Here is a 17,751-nt window from a genome sequence, read left to right on the forward strand (position 1 = left end):
TTGAATTCAAGGTTTCTTTGCTTTGGGGTTCTGACTCATTGTACATTTACCAATAATAATTAGTGGTATGTGTATTTTATAAGTCAAAAGACTCAAAATGACTAAAGTCACACATACCTTTGCATAGTGAAATGCCACGAGCAAAATACAGACATCTCAATGGGAATCCACGCAATTGTGAATTTCACGTGTTGGATTTTCGGTGGCGAAGAATTTCCACTCACGGATTTTCCATGGAGTTCAAGTGTGGTCAATTTCGCCATGTTGACCAGTGGGAAGTTGGTTTGGCAGTGACCTCTGTATTGGCGGTGCTTCAAACACAGCTATACTGAATATTCACAATGGACAAGGATATCGTTTTAGTGCTGAGTTTCTTTTTAACTTCACTCCCCCAGAGTATAAAGTGCAGCATTATAAAGAGGCTGCTTGACAATTATATTTTTGCTAGTTTCACACACACTTATTGTCCACCCACGCCACCTTCACCCTAGTAATTTCGCCGTGTCAAGGCATGTGTAACCGTGCCTTAAATGTGATGCCTTTCCAAAAATAAATACGTAAATAAACAAAGAAGCCAAAATGCATGTACAGCACATCTTAAACACATAGGAAGCAGCTAGGTTGAGTGAATGATTCTGGATTACCATAAATTATGCATTTCTCATAAAATCTTCACCTTCTGTCCTAATTCAGCTTCCAACTCTTTGTTTCTGAGGAAAAGGCAGCATCATATGTGCAGTCACTCAACCCTCCCTCTCACACCTTAGTTATCTCTCTTCATACACACAGGCCATGAATACATCATCATAACCTTAATAAGACTCCTTTATCTTATAGTTAACTCTGCCCTTTAGAAATTCTCCAGCACTTCGTTGTCTTGAATATAACAAATGCAAGGGAAATCAAGAGGTTCTATTAGTATTATTATTAGTAGTATAATTTTATATATTGATTTATCTACAATATATTTAAGGAACAGCCCTGCAATATTAATTTCCAGGATAATTTGAGCTTTTGATTGACATCTTTCTCACATTTATATGAATGGGATATAATAATGCAACATTGTCACTCTACTGCAATTTATAGAAATAAATCGAATTCAAGTTTAATCTAATCAACTTCATTGGTGTAATTCTTCTCACTAGAGAAAATTCTTCTCTGGTGGTCAGTGTTAATTTTCATTGGATTGAAAGTGGGGTTCTCCCTCTAAATGATAACAGGCAACAAGTCACTCAGAGATCTCAGACCTATTAATACCAGAGAGTATAAAACAGGCTATAATTGGGAGCATATAATCATGCTAAAACTATCTACGGATAGCGTCTTCTAATCAAGAGAGTCCAGACCACCACAAACATGCATGCTGAGCACGCACTCATAAATGAAAGGGAAGCGTTGCTAGCTCAGCCCCACTGTCTGAGATGACTCGAAAGATATAAAACAGACTTCTCTATGTTTCTAGAAGACGAATGAGGGCATTGCAGAAAAGATATCTTAGATAATTTAAATGAAATCACAAAGCTAAACCATTTTCATAGCTTTTTCCATCAATATGCAGCTAAACAAATAAAATAAAATGACAACAGAAATCCATTTTAATGTGATTTTTTTTTTATTTTCCTCAGTGTAAATGAATTCTGCCCCTGTGGAGATTTGCACATTTATTTTTAAAATGGAACATTATGCAGTGTATCACAGAGGTACTTGAGCATGTTTTGCCTTCATTGCTGGTGCATGCCCACCAGTAACTACTGAACACAATTTAATATGTTTCACCCTGTGCCTCAAAGGCCTCTACTGCCTTCAAATAGACCAAATACGTCTGTTTTAAACAGCAATGTATTAAGAGGGAAATGGACACATACACAAAAGCATATTTGACTTCAGGAGCACAACATTTATGGTCATAAAGTTTGTACAAATTCATGCTCAATAATAATAATGGTCGACATCAATTTAATTACATACAGAGTTCCACTTGAAATCCTTATCTATTAAATTAGAAATAAATTATAATTACAAATGACTATCAATGACACATTTGTCAAAAGGACAGTTCTTCACACAGATGTAACCACTGATTAGGAAGAAAAAAAAAACAACATTAAAAATATTAATCAAAGCACTAGCAATTATACAGAATTGCATGTAAGCATATATACATTCAGACAATGTACAAAATTTTACTAGAGATCCAAGCTGTCCCTTTAAAACATGGCAAACAGAGAGGAATTTAAGCCTTTGAGCCCTTTCACTACTCCAGAGAGAGGAAGAGATTAGACTGTGACTTCATTGCTCTTACAGCCCTGATAAACACAGAGGAGAAACTGGGTGTGAAATCACTCTGCATCCAAATATTAAGATAAATCAGAAATTAAGACCAGTATGCACAAATGCTTTCAACAAACCTACACACACACACCACACACAAAAGATTCTCTCTTTCTGCATACACACCCAAATACACGTACAGACACACTCTCTCTATTTCTCTCCCCCTCTCTCCTTTTCATGCTTTCTACAAACACACACAGGAATACACAACATCCTTTGCGGTGGGAAGTCCACCATTCTAATTCCCCCTCAGGCATCTTTCTTTAGTCCCTTTCATTACTTTCAAAACTCTCTCACAGTAGACAAGGACACTTTTTAATCATCCATACAAACCCCTTAAGTGTTCACAGTTACATCGTTAGGCCTCCCCTTGCTACCACAGCCCCTGAGATTTAACTGGGAGCCACAATAGCCAACAGACATAAATGGGACGTCTAACAACAGGTTTAAAAAAATGAAAGCAATGCATCGCTACTTCACAAATAAGTAATGGTGGCACTTTTTCCCACATGCATTGGCTGACAAAGATAAACACACAAGACATTTCATTATTTGTGGTTTCAGCAATAGGCTCAGGCTGAATTGATCTTGTTTTCACCTTACATGGTTTGACAGAAATTGCGTAGGTCCTGACACATAGCAGATAAAGCCATTTGAAACTGTTATAAAATGGTACATACATCCCTGCCTGTGCTGTAAACAACGCATTATCTGAAACATGTCTAACAGGTCAAAAAAAAAAAGTTTTACTCTGTAAACAGATATATGAATGGTCTATACTGCAGAACCTGTGCATGCTATATGACAACTTAGTCACTTAAAAGTCAAAGCTGTATTTGGTCCCATGTTCGGATTGAACATAATGTACCTTCTTTAAAATTGCTGCTGTGATTATGAGACCATTCTTCCTGAACAAAGTGAGATATCTGCTTAATTATGGGTAGAAGAGCCTCAGAAGGGCAGATGCACATACTACACCCATCTTCAGCAATACAAAATAGAGTAAAGGAGCAAAACTAGGCAGTGGTGTGCAAAATATAACACTCTGTGTTGTAGGTAAACAATCCATTTGATGCAACCAAAACAGCATCACACTTACTTAGCAAAAAATGCATGGGAACATGGCAAATCGGTTTGGGTATAAGAGTCCCTTGAGCTATTTGATTTGATCCAGCCGGTACGTTCTTGGTTCACAGATTGGTTGCTGCTGTGTATCTCCTGTTCAGTAGGGGAACTGGGTCAACCTCTCACTGCAGGGCCTGTTTGGGCTGTTAGTGGCACTTGGGAGCCACAGTCATAGTCTAAATCTACAATGTGTGAGCCACCAATCAACCTGTCGTGAGAGTAGCCCCTCCTGTCTGCACGCCTGTCACAAAAGTTCTGGATGTAACTCTAAAAGAGAGAGGAGGGTGAACATGTAACACAATCTTTGATAAATTGAATAGATAAGCATGAGATTAGATTGTTATAAATTTTGAATAGATTTTTGAAAACACAAAAAGTGCCACGTAAAAAAACAAATCAGTGATTTCTTGAATTATGTCATAGGATTATGAGAATAAAGTCCAAATGGTTTAAGATTAATCTCATTACATGCCTTTTACGAGAATAAAGTAATAAAGTTTAAAGTCATAAAATAATGAGATCAAAGTCATAATATTTTGAATAAAGTCAAATTAGGAGAATAATGTCATAGCATTTTGTGAAGCCAGCAGCTTCATCAGTGCAAGAAATGGATATGGAATATTTAGTTAAATCATTCTTTAGGACATGTCCTTTAGGCTAAATACTTGGTCTTTTGGCGCATCAGCACACAGTACACAGACACTGGTTTAGTAGGAAAATGAATTTATTCAGGAGAAAGAAACAGACAGACACTCATGCAGTCCCGCTCAGGGTGGGTGATGCTTGGTTTGCTTTTTGTTGGTTTTGCTCTTAAAACAATACTACATCTTAGGGGATGTTACGACATACTGTAAAATGTATTGAAATGGACCTACATAATTCACAGCAGTTCACTTGAGTGGAAGTCTATATCTCACGCCTCCCTTGTCAGGTGCCCACAGGTTGAAAAATTCTGTACTAATGCATACCTCATTCATGAACACAGAGCTCGCAAAAAACATCCCACAAATTCAGCTCGGCCAACTTGACAACAAAGTTGCATAGCCAATGTTATCTCCCTGGTTAGTGTTGTTTATTATATCCAAAGACTTGAGACTCTCCACTTCGCTGTTGTCCACCACATCACTTTAATGTTACTTTCCTTACAACATTTTCTCAAAACATTTACAACTTTAATTTTATAATGGTCTGACTTTATTCGCGTAGATGTGACTCTTTATTCTCAAAATAATATGACTTTATTCTCAAAATCGTAGTTTTTTGTATTTATTTTTAATTGTGGCACTAAAAAAAAACTATGTAAAATGACAAATGGATTTGTGGCAGAATAGACATTAGCTGAATTAACTGAGATTGAAATCCATAGATGGAGACTGATGTAGTGGGATGAACATATGAACTAATGATACATACCGGAGAAAGTATATCTCCATCAAAGCGGCGATTGGTGTTGGGTTTCCGACGGTGGGTGGGCTCTGGATGCTGGAGTTTGGGTGTAGGGTTGGGTGGACGAGGGTTGGACTGAGGGGGGTGGTGGTACTTCTGTTGCTGCGGTGGCTGTTTTTGTGGCTTTTTCTTCTTCTTTCTGCATTCTTTCCTTTCTACCTTCTGACTAATTCGCATTAACTGCACTCTTCTCTGCTGGTGACTGATGAAGACTTTATGAGCAAAAAAAGGAAGGAGAGGAGAGAGCACATTTAGGAAAGGAATCCAATACCTCAAACAAGACCAAACTGTTAGAAAGGCTGACAAGAATGAGAGTGAAAATTGGAGAAATGTTCTCTGTATTCATGGCCCCAAAGTATCATGACTGCAAAACAGAGGCTTTATGTTAACTTCCATCTCTATTTTCCTTATAATGTAAAGACACTACTTTATGCTGTGAGTACTGGTTGGATTGCTCACATTATAGTCCAAAGCCAAGCTGCTAAACAAATCATTGAGTATTTTGACACATTCTGCTCTGCCACAAGGCTAAATCGACATTCTGTTCTCTGTCATTATTAAAAACAGACATAAACAGAGTATTTTTGCCCATTCAGTCCCTCTGTTGTGCCTCAACAGATTCGCGGCCCATCTGTCAGGGAATTCATGTAATGATCTCTCTCTCTCCCCCCTCACAAACACTCCTCCCACCCTCGCTTCTATTTTTCTATCCCTTCCTCATAACAGCCCCCTCCCCCAGTCTGCCAAACAAGGGCCCAACTTGTAGCCATGGTAACCACTCCCAGTTGTGGCTGCATGTTTTCACAGAGTACACTATAATTCTGAATCTCTGTGTCCATTTGTTTAGTCTTGGATTTGATAAAGAAGAGTAAGGATGTATGCTTTTAAAGAGAACTGTGGATTCTACCATAGACGTTATAAGATTAGGAGAGAAGTACATAACATAAATCGGCGAATCTGTCACACTAAGGGTCTGTTCCAAAACCTAGTGAACTGCCTCACTGCTTTCTGCCTCTGGCAGCATCCTAAATTAAATGCAGCATCTTCACAAGAAGCAAACTCCACACATCATCCATAAAGTGTTTCTCTCGTGCAGCGGAAGATTCAACTCACAAATGATTTCAATACTGGTGACACAAGAAGAAAAACACAATACTCTAATGAACAAAAATATGTATAGCACACACACAGTCTGGTAAAAATACTAAATTTTTAGCTCACTTGGCTGCTGCCTTTCAGTTAAAAGAACCTATAACAAGAGTCATTGCCCTTTCCTTTTTATAAAAATAATCATTATGTTCAATAAGGCAGCTGTAAGAAGGGAAGCTGCTGTACAGTTAAAAGAGCCAATCACCTTTTTGTTTTTTTCTTGAATGAGCAAACTCATCAGCTAGACCAGCCAGTAAAAACAAAAATAACAGAAGCCCAATTTATAAATAAATTGTTGTCAAATTTTGTTGTCAAATTTGAAATATGTTTCTAGAACGTTATCTTGACCAACCGTTTTGGAGATTTTGGTCTTTTCCCATTCAAGACAATATATGACTGGCAATAGCTGCTCTGAGACGTTACCAATATGGCCACAGATTTAACTTAGAGACTGTTTAGCAAAGACAGGCCACTTCTATTAAAAATAATGGGAGAAATTGGAATGCCCAGTGGATGTAGAAAGGAAGTTATTACAGGTAAAAAAGCCAATCACCTTTTAGATACAGACATGACCTATCATTCAACTTGAAAACTTGCATGCACATTAGCTATAAAAGCTGCACAAAATTGTATTTTTTTTTATTTCAGTGTTGTCAGATTTTACAACTGATTTGAAATGTCCTTTGACCATAATCTTGGTCAACCTTTTTTGAGATTTCAGTCTTTCCCCATTCAAGAAGATAGGAGCTGCACTTTCATGACTGGAAATAGCCTTCAAAGATTGTTCAAAAGATGGCCACTAGAGGACTGACTTGCTAGAAAGACTAACTTGACTAACATGTCTTAAAGGGACCTAGACGACATCAAACCTGTGGAAATCTTCATGCATACTCCCTTGCCCTGCATGCTGGTTGCTTTCTAAAAGACAGCGATGAAGCAATTTGAAAATCCCCATTCACAGATGGTAGGTAAAGCCTCCCCAAAAAATTCTCAGAATGATTATGTATGCAGGGCACAGCTGAGACAGTCTGGTCTCCATAGGATCATCACCACAGCACGTAATTAACGGGGACACCCATAAATAGAACAGAGCCTTAAAACCCTGCTCATTTCCCCAAAAATGCACAGGATACCTAGGGGAAAAACTTATTTGATAAGGTCCATAAAGGCCATCCCATATTGGAGTCTTGCTAATTATGTCATTCTCCTGGTACACCAAGCTTATTTACAATTGTCCTAGACATCATAAATCAGTGTTTCTCAATCCTGGTCTTGGAGGAGCCCATTACTACACATTTTGAATGTCTCCCTTTTCTGACAAAGCCGATTTTACTAGTAAGTTCTTTAGAAGAGACTACATAACCTAAAATGGTTGTGTAAATAAGAGAAACATTCAAAATGTGGAGTACTGGAGGTATTTGAAACTTACCTTCTGTGTGTGAATATCCTTCAGCCGTGACCTTCCACTGAATCAGAACACCAAGCAGCGCTAGCACGGGCCAAACTCCCATGACCACCCATGTGAACCAGCAAACAGGGCGAGGTGGATCCACCTTCACCCTCTCGTAGATGTATCGTGTCAAAGCGAACAGCTCAACAAAATAATCCACAGTCACCGTAACCACGGCTGATCCAAAGACGGCAGTGGAGAGGGTTGTAAAACAGCGCTGCCATTGCAACGTGAGCACAGCAAACAGCATGCCTGATCCCAGCAGCACACCCAGAGGAAGCCACACTGTCCTCGGGTGATAAAACTCTTCCAGAACCACCAGAGAGGCAAGGGCCACCAGTAAACCCAGGAGAAGTCCAACCATGAAAAGCCCCACACTGCGGACCAGCATAGTAACCAAGCCACACAGAGTGCCAATGCCCAGGCCGATGCCCACACTGGCCTCCACACTTAGCTGAGTATCCATGACCCTCTCCTTATAGCAGAGCATGAAAATGATGATGGAGCCAAACATTAGACCTGTAAGGAACATTACGGCCTTGAAGCAGCGGTACCCTATGACAGAAAGAAGAGGGGTAGAAAGGGCAGGATAGGGGAGAAGGAGGTGGAAAATAGAAAAGTTATAGAGACACAGAATAATTCAGATTATTTTAACATTAAGAAATAAGAAGAATAGCATACAGCAGAGATTCCAAAACGGGGGGTACGTGAGGTGACAAGGGGGGTATGCGATTTACCGTTCTTTTAATTTCATAAGTCTAAAATAACATTCAAACCCAGTTCATTTCTCACTGGCAAAAATAATTTTGTGTGCCCCCTAGTGGTTGTGTCATAAAGGTCAGATAAATAGGCAATGAAATAACCCAATCTTTTACGGTTTAAAAAAATGCACCTTCTCATGAGTCGTGCATCACACAAGTATCTTTTTTCGCCAGCCAAGCACACTTCTAGGTGACATAGCTTAGTGATAGCAAGTAAAATTGATACTTCACTGTTTTGCCAGACTCGCACATGTCAGTCGTCCATGATTTTAGTTTGTCTGTTTGTTTGTTTTTTCGCAGTTTGAAATGTAATTTGTATTTAAGGTTAGATGCATAATGAGTTTTGATTCTGATGGTATAAGATCATAAGGTCTGATGACAGGTATAAGACATGCAGTGTGGCCAAATAATTTTCCACACGTAGTAATTTTTACTCACATTTGCTTGCACGCTAGAGACTTGTTTTTCATTGTTGTATGATGTTTTTTCAGTAAATGAGCTCAACCTTCCTAACAATGTCAAATTGTGACATAAAAAAGCACCTTGAGCTGACCTCACAATACCCGCAATGCTCGTAGTAGGTCGACAATGCAGTACCTGCTGTGATGCGCAATTTCAGGCACAGAACCGAACGCTATTCTTGCATAGTGTGGGGGAGTTTGCAAGTTATGCAGTTATATCATATCTAGCTTACCCATCTCAATCGGTAAGCTCTTTAATAAATATTTATATGATTAATATAACATATAAAAAAAACATGCACAAACATAACATGTTTAATATAATGCACTTGTTTTACAAAGACAATTGTGTTAAATTTACACATTTTCAAAATACATTGTGTGAATGTTATCTATGCGTTAGAGAGGGGGTATGCAAAAGGATGTTGAATCTTTGAAGGGGTACGCCACTGTAAAGCGTTTTGGAACCACTGGTATATAGTATATACCCACTAAAAAGATTGTACTAGGAACTAGAAAACTTCAATGTATAATTTCTGCACTACTAGTGTCACCAAATGGAGTTCCAAAAAGAGTCATAGTTTTGAAACAGACTCCAGAAAAGTCACCATTTATCACTGGCTGTACAAACAGATAGTCCCACCCCAAAGGAATGTTTTGATAAAAAACATAAAGACACAATGTTACACTTGCAGGTAAAATCAACCAAAAAATTATTTACTTATCCTCCTGAGACCCTGCATCCACATGCATGGACATTATGTTTTGGCTTCGCTATAGGCTATGCATAATTTAATTTAATTTAAACCAACTAATCTCAGTTCAGGAGACTCTAGGCTGTCATTAAAGGGTTAAACTACAAATGTACAAATGTTAAATACAATGACCACATACAAGGACTAAATATCCTATATTCTCCTATATATCCTATATCCTATAAAATCTGGAAAATGTTGCTTTCAGAGGCTGTATATGGAGTTAGGATGAAAATTAGGTTCATTTCAAACTGTTCTGAGACCAGTGCAGACAGACCGCATACTGGAGGTCATTCCCCAATTAGGGAGCAAGAGAGCAAGGGATTGTTCTATAGCTTTCCTATACAGCCAAGTGCATTCACTCCTAACATCCAGTCAAAAGTTGAGTTTCAGGCTACCGAAAATGTGCTATTGGCAGACATGTGACAAAAATAATTAGTGAATAGATTCAGAATTTTTCATGCAAAATAGCAGTGATTGGATGATGCTGCCGATTACTTTGAATCAGAATTATTTATGCTAATTTCTAAAAAAAAAAAAAAACATCAATAACCAACACTCCTGAAAACAATTGTATAAAAAATACTTTCTATAGATTGATATTATTTAAAATTTCACAACTTAGTCCCACTTTCCACATATGTGGACATCAATTTTTATGAAAACTATTTGGTTTAAATAAAAACTAAATTCTTAGGGTTACAAGTTACAAATCAAAAAAGAATGGAAAATGCACACAACAGTCACACTTTGGTCTCAGGAGGTTTTGATGTTGTCTCTGCATTTAAAGCTGTGGCACAATAAATGATTTTATAGCATCAAAACACTTTAAAGATATAGTCAATCAATTCTAAAATAGCTCTATACGAAACCCAAGAGATAAATATTGTGTTTGGAGACATGTAAGTAGAGTCACCAGAGCTGCATTGAGAGGCAAAGTTACTAAAGGTGTTTGGTGCTCTTTGCTATTAACGCCCATTCTGTCCATTCAGTTACAAAATGGTAGCTTTTAAATAACAGGAACCTTTCATAATGCATTGCACTTTCCACAGAGATTTTTGGCTTTTAACTGATGCAATTTAGAATTGTCAGTAATGGTCCAAATTGGTGTTTGGAGAGAAGCGGGGCGGCGGGGGGCAATAAATAACTTGTTTTTAACAGTTTAATCATATAGGAGCCTGAATGCCTCAGAAAGAATATAAAGGAAATGGCCTGAATCCTCACTCTCCTCACTTTCTCAGTCACTCCCCTACCAAGTAATGGGCAGTGAAAGCAAATTTCAAGTGAAACTGATAAAGCTAATCTAATAGAGAGGGACAGGGATCTGTCACTCTTGTCAGGTTGTCACAGTTATACTGGCACCCAAAAGTTTGGAACAATGTACAGATTTTGCGGTTTTGTAAGGAAATTGGTACTTTATTTCACCAAAGTGGCATTCAACTGATCACAAAGTATAGTCAGGACATTACTGATGTAAAAAACAGCACTAGCAGTATTTGATAAAGGTAATTTTTTATAAAAACTAGACAGGCCCCATTTCCAGCAGCCATCAATGGCCACCCTAGTGGTCCAGGAACGCCATCTCTGGCTCAATCTGGTCGAGATGCCTGAGGCTGACAAGAACCGCTTCCTGGACGCACCTGTCTCCCAGATTGGCCTTTTCGGCGACACCGTCGAGGACTTCGCCCAACAGTTCTCCGCGGTGAAGAAACAGACGGAGGCCATCTCTCACATCATGTCCCGCCGCACACCTGCCGCTACGGGCCCTGCCCCGTCTGCTCGCCGAGGGCGTCCCCCTGCGGCGAAGAAACCAGCTCCTGCTCCGCCCCAACCCAGGCCCATCAACACCTTATCCTTGAGTAATCATGCTAAATTGCTAATTTGGTACTAGAAAATCAATTGCCATTATATAAAACAGCTGAAAGGTATTTGGTTAATTAAATAAAGCTTAACATTGTCTTCGTGTTTGTTTTTTGAGTTACCACATTATGCCATATACTGGCATGTCTTAAGGTCAAAATTAGGTCAAAAATTGCAAAAAAGAAACTGCTTTCTCTAGAAACTCATCAGACAATCATTGTTTTGAGGAATGAAGGCTTTACAATGTACTTTGATTTCATACAAATGTGTACACTACAGTCTTCAAAGACAAAGGACAACTGGGTCTAACAAGGACAGAAAGTGATGTGGAAGGCCAGATGTACAACTAAACAAGACGATAAGTACATCAGAGTCTTTAGTTTGAGAAATAGACGCCTCACATGTCCTCAGCTGACAGCTTCATTTAATTCTACCCGCTCAACACCAGTTTCATGTACAACAGTGAAGAGAAGACTCAGGAATGCAGGACTTATGGGAAGAATTGCAAAGAAAAAGCCACTTTTAAAACAGAAAAACAAAAATAAAAGGTTAGAGTGGGCAAAGAAACACAGACATTGAACAACAGATAATTGGAAAAGAGTGTTATGGACCTTAACTCCATTGAGCATTTGTGGGATCAGCTAATCTGTAAAGTGCGTGAGAACTACCCGACAAGACAGACACATCTATGGCAAGTGCTACAGGAAGTGTGGGGTGAAATGTCACCTGTGTATCTGGAAAAACTGACCGCTCGAATGCCAATCATCTGCAAAGCTGTCATTGCTACACATGGAGGATTTTTTTATGAAAACTCTTAAAGTTCTGATTTTTTTTTTCAAATTGTAATAGTAATTTTTCACGTTATTATTGTCCTGACTGTACATTGTGATCAGTTGAATGCCACTTTGGTGAATAAAAGTACCAATTTGTTTCCATAAGAGCAAAATCTCTACATTATTCCAAACTTTTGGCTGCTAGTGTAGATGTTATTATGTGAATTAAATTTGGCTAAACAACCACAACTAAAACTATGTTTGTCATAATGAGGCAAAAACACACCCATGCATTTATGTCATGCTAGAATCTGACCTGGTTTGGAGTGAGCAATACTTACGTGGTAAGTAGGTGCTCGTGGTGGTGCGGTTACTCACCTCAATCTGGGTAGTGGAGGACAAGTCTCAGTTGCCTCTGCTTCTGAGACAATCAATCCAAACATCTTATTATGTGGCTCAATGTGCATGACACCATGGAGACTCCCAGCATATGGAGGCTCATGCTACTCTCCGTGATCCACGCACAACTTACCACGCGCCCCATTGAGAGTGAGAACCCCTAATCACGACAACGAGGAGGTTACCCCATGTCACTCTACCCTCTCTAGCAACCGGGCCAATTTGGTTGCTTAGGAGACCTGGCTGGAGTCACTCAGCATGCCCTGGATTCGAACTTGTGACTCCAGGGGTGGTAGTCAGTGTCAATACTCGCTGAGCTACCCAGGCCCCCATGAGAAATACATCTTATGGAAATCTATGTTTCTCCAAACCAGTGATCTGCCATCTGTACTAATTGTCTTAATATAATCAGTGCATTCATGAACCTTTTCACATCCAGCCTGTGCTACAACCTACCAAAGAAGCAGTAGATGATGCCAAAGAGACAGCACATGGAACAGACGACAGCCGGAATCACCTCGTAGCTCCGTTCAATGTTCTCATCACAGTTGAACAGACGCTCTGAACTCTCATCCTGAGAGGGTGGGGAGAGCTTAAAGGCCAGAATCTGTGGAGTGGATGTCATACTGCCAGTGTATGTTAGAGAATGTTATGGTTTTAACGGGAGCTGAGAGCAGCAGGAGAGTGGGGTCATGTGGAAGACAGAGGATGCAGAGAGGTTCCCATCCACAGCAATTTACCTGTTCAAAGAGATCAGAAGAAGAGTGTGCAGATATTAACTCATGACAGTCTACCAGTTTGAGTCTACCTGTCAAAATAAACATTGTATATACAGTAATGTGCAAAAGACATTTGTCTTAAGATGGTTTTATATATATATATATATATATATATATATATATATATATATATATATATATATATATATATATATATATATATATATTCAGCTTTAGTGTGTCAATTGGAAATATTCATTTTAAATTCCTGAACATTCCTTTTGCAAATGGAATAGAATAGAAGCACAGAGAGCTCTGCAACAGATAGTATTCCCCACCACTGAACACTGAGTCAGTCGGGGATTACATGAAGAGACAGAAGCAGTTGATACACCCTAAATAGATAGATGGACTGTTGCAAATTCTCCAGCTTGGAACATCCAATCTGACAACAACCAAAAAAAACTGTGTCCAGGTGTACCTAGGAGAATTGGTGCTGTTTTGGTGTAAAAGTGGTCATATTTTAATATTGATGTAGCTTTTTTATGTTTACTGGACTTTGTATGACATTAGTTGATAAATAAAAACTTTTTATAGTTTTATTTTTTAATCCATCCTCACTATGCTACATTCCCCTTCTGTCGCTCTCTCCACGTTGTGTCGGAGAAGCGACACTAGGGGTCTCTCTTGAGCGCCGATATCCACCTCTGATCTATGAAAAAAGGCCAATGAGAGTTGGCAGCCAGTATTTGCATGTCCCGCCCCCGGACATACGGGTATTTAAGCGGCGCAAATACGGGAGTTCATTCAGAAAATTTCTTCGGAGCCGATGGTCTGTTTGCAGTCTGCTGCAAGAATACACACCACTTTAAACGTTCCTGTTTCCTCTGACGATCTGCATGCTGTTGGATCTTGACGGCACACAACAGCGGCTTTCTCCTTCACATTGCACGCGTGCATTGTTGCCCCTGAGTGCTTTTACAGCGCAAACACACACACACATTGTGTATTTAAAAGAGTAAATTCCTATTAAAAGAGTAATTTCTCTAAAAGAGCAAAACACAGCGGCGTTGAACGTCCTTTTCAGGACGCGGTCTTTTCAAGATGCCCTTCCGCCCCTGTGTTGTTCCTGGATGCAGTAGAGTGCTCTCCGCTTCAGACGGCCACAGGCGCTGTCTCGTGTGTTTGGGCCGCGATCACACCGAGGCGGCGTTTGTGGATGGCTCATGTTCTCACTGCGAAAACATGACCATGACCACGTTGCAGTCGCGGCTTGCTTTCAACAGAGAGCAAGCCACCCCAGCTGCACCCCGCATTGCTCATTCTTCCCACGGGATTGAGGACGATGCGGTTGGCGCTGGGGGCGATTTGGGGGTGGCAGCGGGTGCAGTTTCGCCGGGTAGCCCCCCGCGAACCTCCTGTTCCCCGACACGCTCGCTGGTCCCCGTCTACGCTCGCGGCGATAGCAGCTCGCCTCACGGCCCGGCTGTCTATCCTCCCAAACCTGAAGCAGATGAGCTTGCCGCTGCATCAGAGAGTGTGATGTCTGATGCCGAGGACTCCCCTGGACTGTCGCCTTCGGGCCAGCAGGCCCAGGCTGAGGCCGACGCTCAGATGTCTGACATGCTTTCCCGGGCCGCCGTGAGCGTGGGGTTGGATTGGAACCCTCCATCCTCCCCACAGCCTTCACGGTTGGATGACTGGTTCCTGGGGGCAGCGCGGCGTTCGCGGCCTCGCATCCCCGGTCCCGTTTTTCCGGAGGTGCATGATGAGCTGGCGTCTACGTGGAGAGCCCCGCTCTCCGCTCGTCTAGGTGCCACCCGCTCCACTCTCACCACCCTCGACGGCGAGAGCGCCACGGATACTGGGCGATTCCCCAGGTCGATAGGGCAGTTGCGTACCATCTATGCCCCGGTAGCCCTACCTCCTGGCGTGGCCGCCCCGTACTCCCATCCAAGCCCTGTAGGACAACATCCTCGCTCAACGCGAAGGCCTACAGTGCAGCTGGACGCGCTGCCTCCGCCCTGCATGCGATGGCCCTCCTTCAAGTCCACCAGGCCAAAGCACTCAGAAGCATGCACGGGGGTGGACCTGATCCTGATGTGCTGCAGGAACTGCGCTCAGCGACCGACCTCGCCCTGAGAACGACGAAGGCCACAGCGTAGGCACTCAGACAGGCGATGGCCACCCTAGTGGTCCAGGAACGCCATCTCTGGCTCAATCTCGTCGAGATGCCTGAGGCTGACAAGAACCGCTTCCTGGACGCACCTGTCTCCCAGATTGGCCTTTTCGGAGACACCGTCGAGGACTTCGCCCAACAGTTCTCCGCGGTGAAGAAACAGACGGAGGCCATCTCTCACATCATGCCCCGCCGCACACCTGCCGCTCACGGGCCCTGCCCGTCTGCTCGCCGAGGGCGTCCCCCTGCGGCGAAGAAACCAGCTCCTGCTCCGCCCCAACCCGGGCCCAGCTCTCAGCCCCAGCGTCGAGCACCCCGCAGGCGGCGTACGCCCCCTGTCTCACGAACCCCCTCTAGGACACGGAAAGCTCCCAAGCGTTCCTGAGACAGTCGACCCAGAGCCGAAGATGTTAGCTCCGGAGGTGGTAAGACTGCTCCGTCCCCCAGTGGAGGGCCGGGTGGAGAATCCTATGTTTTTTCATTTGCCACACCCCCTGATGGGGGCTGTGGTACCCACATTCTCAATAAAAGAGCTATTTCCTTTGCCTCTGGGTCACCTGGCCCGCAAATGCCATTCTCACGGCAATGTGCTTTCAGATTACGACAGTCCGGTACACGGACGCGGCGATCCGCCTTCCGCCTGCCCACGACTGTCCCCGGCCAGCCGGTTCAGAGCGAATCCAGAGGGCGCCAACATCAGACCTCCTCCTCAGTCATGAACCCGCCCCTGCCGGGCGCGTGGAGCAAGGTAAGTGCTTTGAGTCTATTCTCAGCACCTCAGCCTCAGGCGCAGCGAAGCCGCCCGACGCTGCATTACCTGTTCCGCCCGCTGCGAGGCCCGCCGGGTACATCCAAAATACTCGTCCCTTTGGTGCCCCTAGCGCAGAGCTGGGAAGCGTGGCTTTCGCTTCCCAACGCATCACGCTGGCTGCACCGGACCATTCGACTCGGTTACGCAATTCAGTTTGCCCGGCTCCCGCCCTCCTTCAGGGGCGTCTGCTTTTCCGCAGTACACGGCGAGCATGCCAGTTCCCTGCGCACGGAAATCGTGACCCTCTTAGCTAAGGGCGCGGTAGAGCCCATCCCTCCAACCGAAATGAGGAAGGGTTTCTACAGCCCTTATTTCATTGTACCCACGAAAGGCGGCGGCTTACGACCAATCCTGGACCTGCGAGTTTTCAATCGGGCCTTGTTAAAACTCCCGTTCAAAATGCTCACGCAGAGAAATATTCTGGCTGTTGTTCAGCATCTAGATTGGTTCGCAGCGGTAGACCTGAAGGACGCGTACTTCCATGTCTCAATTCTGCCAAGACACCGACCCTTCTTACGGTTCGCGTTCAACGGCCAGGCGTTTCAGTACAAAGTCCTCCCCTTCGGCCTGTCTCTGTCCCCTCGCGTCTTCATGAAGGTCGCAGAGGCGGCCCTTGCCCCGCTACGAGTAGCCGGCATCCGCATTCTCAACTACCTCGACGACTGGCTCATCCTAGCACACTCTCGAGAGTTACTATGCACACACAGAGACCAGGTGCTCCGGCACCTCAGCCGTTTGGAGCTTCAGGTCAACTGGGAAAAGAGCAAGCTCACTCCGGTTCAGAGCATCTCTTTTCTCGGGTTGGAGTTAGACTCAGTCTCAATGACAGCACGTCTCACGAGCGAGCGTGCTCAGTCGGTGCTGGACTGCCTTGCTTCCTTCAAGCCAGGCACAGTGGTCCCTCTAAAACTTTTCCAGAGGCTCCTGGGGCATATGGCGTCCTCCGCGGCGGTCGCGCCGCTGGGGTTGATGCATATGAGACCACTCCAGCACTGGCTCCAGACTCGAGTCCCGAGACAAGCATGGCACCACGGCACGCATCGGGTAAGGATCACCCCCGCCTGCCTCAAAAAACTCCCTGGACAGACCTCTGCTTTTACGGGCAGCAGTGCCCCTGCAGCAGGTGTCCCGACGTGTTCTGGTCACAACCGATGCCTCCCGGTCCGGGTGGGGTGCCGTGTGCAGCGGGCACGCGGCAGCGGGCCGTTGGAAAAGGGCCCCGCTGCGTTGGCACATCAATTGCCTGGAGTTGCTGACCGTCCTTCTTGCTCTCAGGAAGTTCCTCCCGTTAGTTCGGGACAAACATGTCCTCGTGAGATCGGACAGCACCATGGTGGTGGCGTGCATAAATCGCCAAGGCGGCGTACGCTCCACCACATGTCACAACTCGACTCAAGTCGCTGCTTGACACTCACATCCCCGGCAAGCTCAACGTCGTAGCGGACGCGCTATCACGACAACGCCTGCACGGAGGGGAGTGGAGGCTTCACCCCCAGTCGGTCCAGCTGATTTGGGAACAGTTTGGC

The 17,751-nt window shown here is 43.3% G+C and overlaps 1 protein-coding gene across 2 annotated transcripts in view; it reads right to left on the reverse strand.

Moving 5' to 3' along the window:
* Nucleotides 1–1,607: 1,607 nt before the first annotated feature.
* The window catches only part of LOC127654814 (transmembrane protein 198-B-like), a 61,234-nt gene continuing 45,090 nt past the window's right edge, over nucleotides 1,608–17,751 (reverse strand). For both annotated transcript variants that reach the window (XM_052142265.1, XM_052142267.1), the window contains 4 exons: nucleotides 12,973–13,256; nucleotides 7,487–8,062; nucleotides 4,876–5,120; nucleotides 1,608–3,729 (listed from right to left, as the gene is read on the reverse strand). In XM_052142265.1, the coding sequence (XP_051998225.1) occupies nucleotides 3,577–3,729; nucleotides 4,876–5,120; nucleotides 7,487–8,062; nucleotides 12,973–13,141 (1,143 nt within the window). In that variant the 5' untranslated portion in view covers nucleotides 13,142–13,256 and the 3' untranslated portion in view covers nucleotides 1,608–3,576. The remainder of the gene's footprint in view (nucleotides 3,730–4,875; nucleotides 5,121–7,486; nucleotides 8,063–12,972; nucleotides 13,257–17,751) is intronic.

Source organism: Xyrauchen texanus, chromosome 14 (assembly GCF_025860055.1).
Source record: "Xyrauchen texanus isolate HMW12.3.18 chromosome 14, RBS_HiC_50CHRs, whole genome shotgun sequence".
Lineage (NCBI taxonomy): Eukaryota > Metazoa > Chordata > Actinopteri > Cypriniformes > Catostomidae > Xyrauchen > Xyrauchen texanus.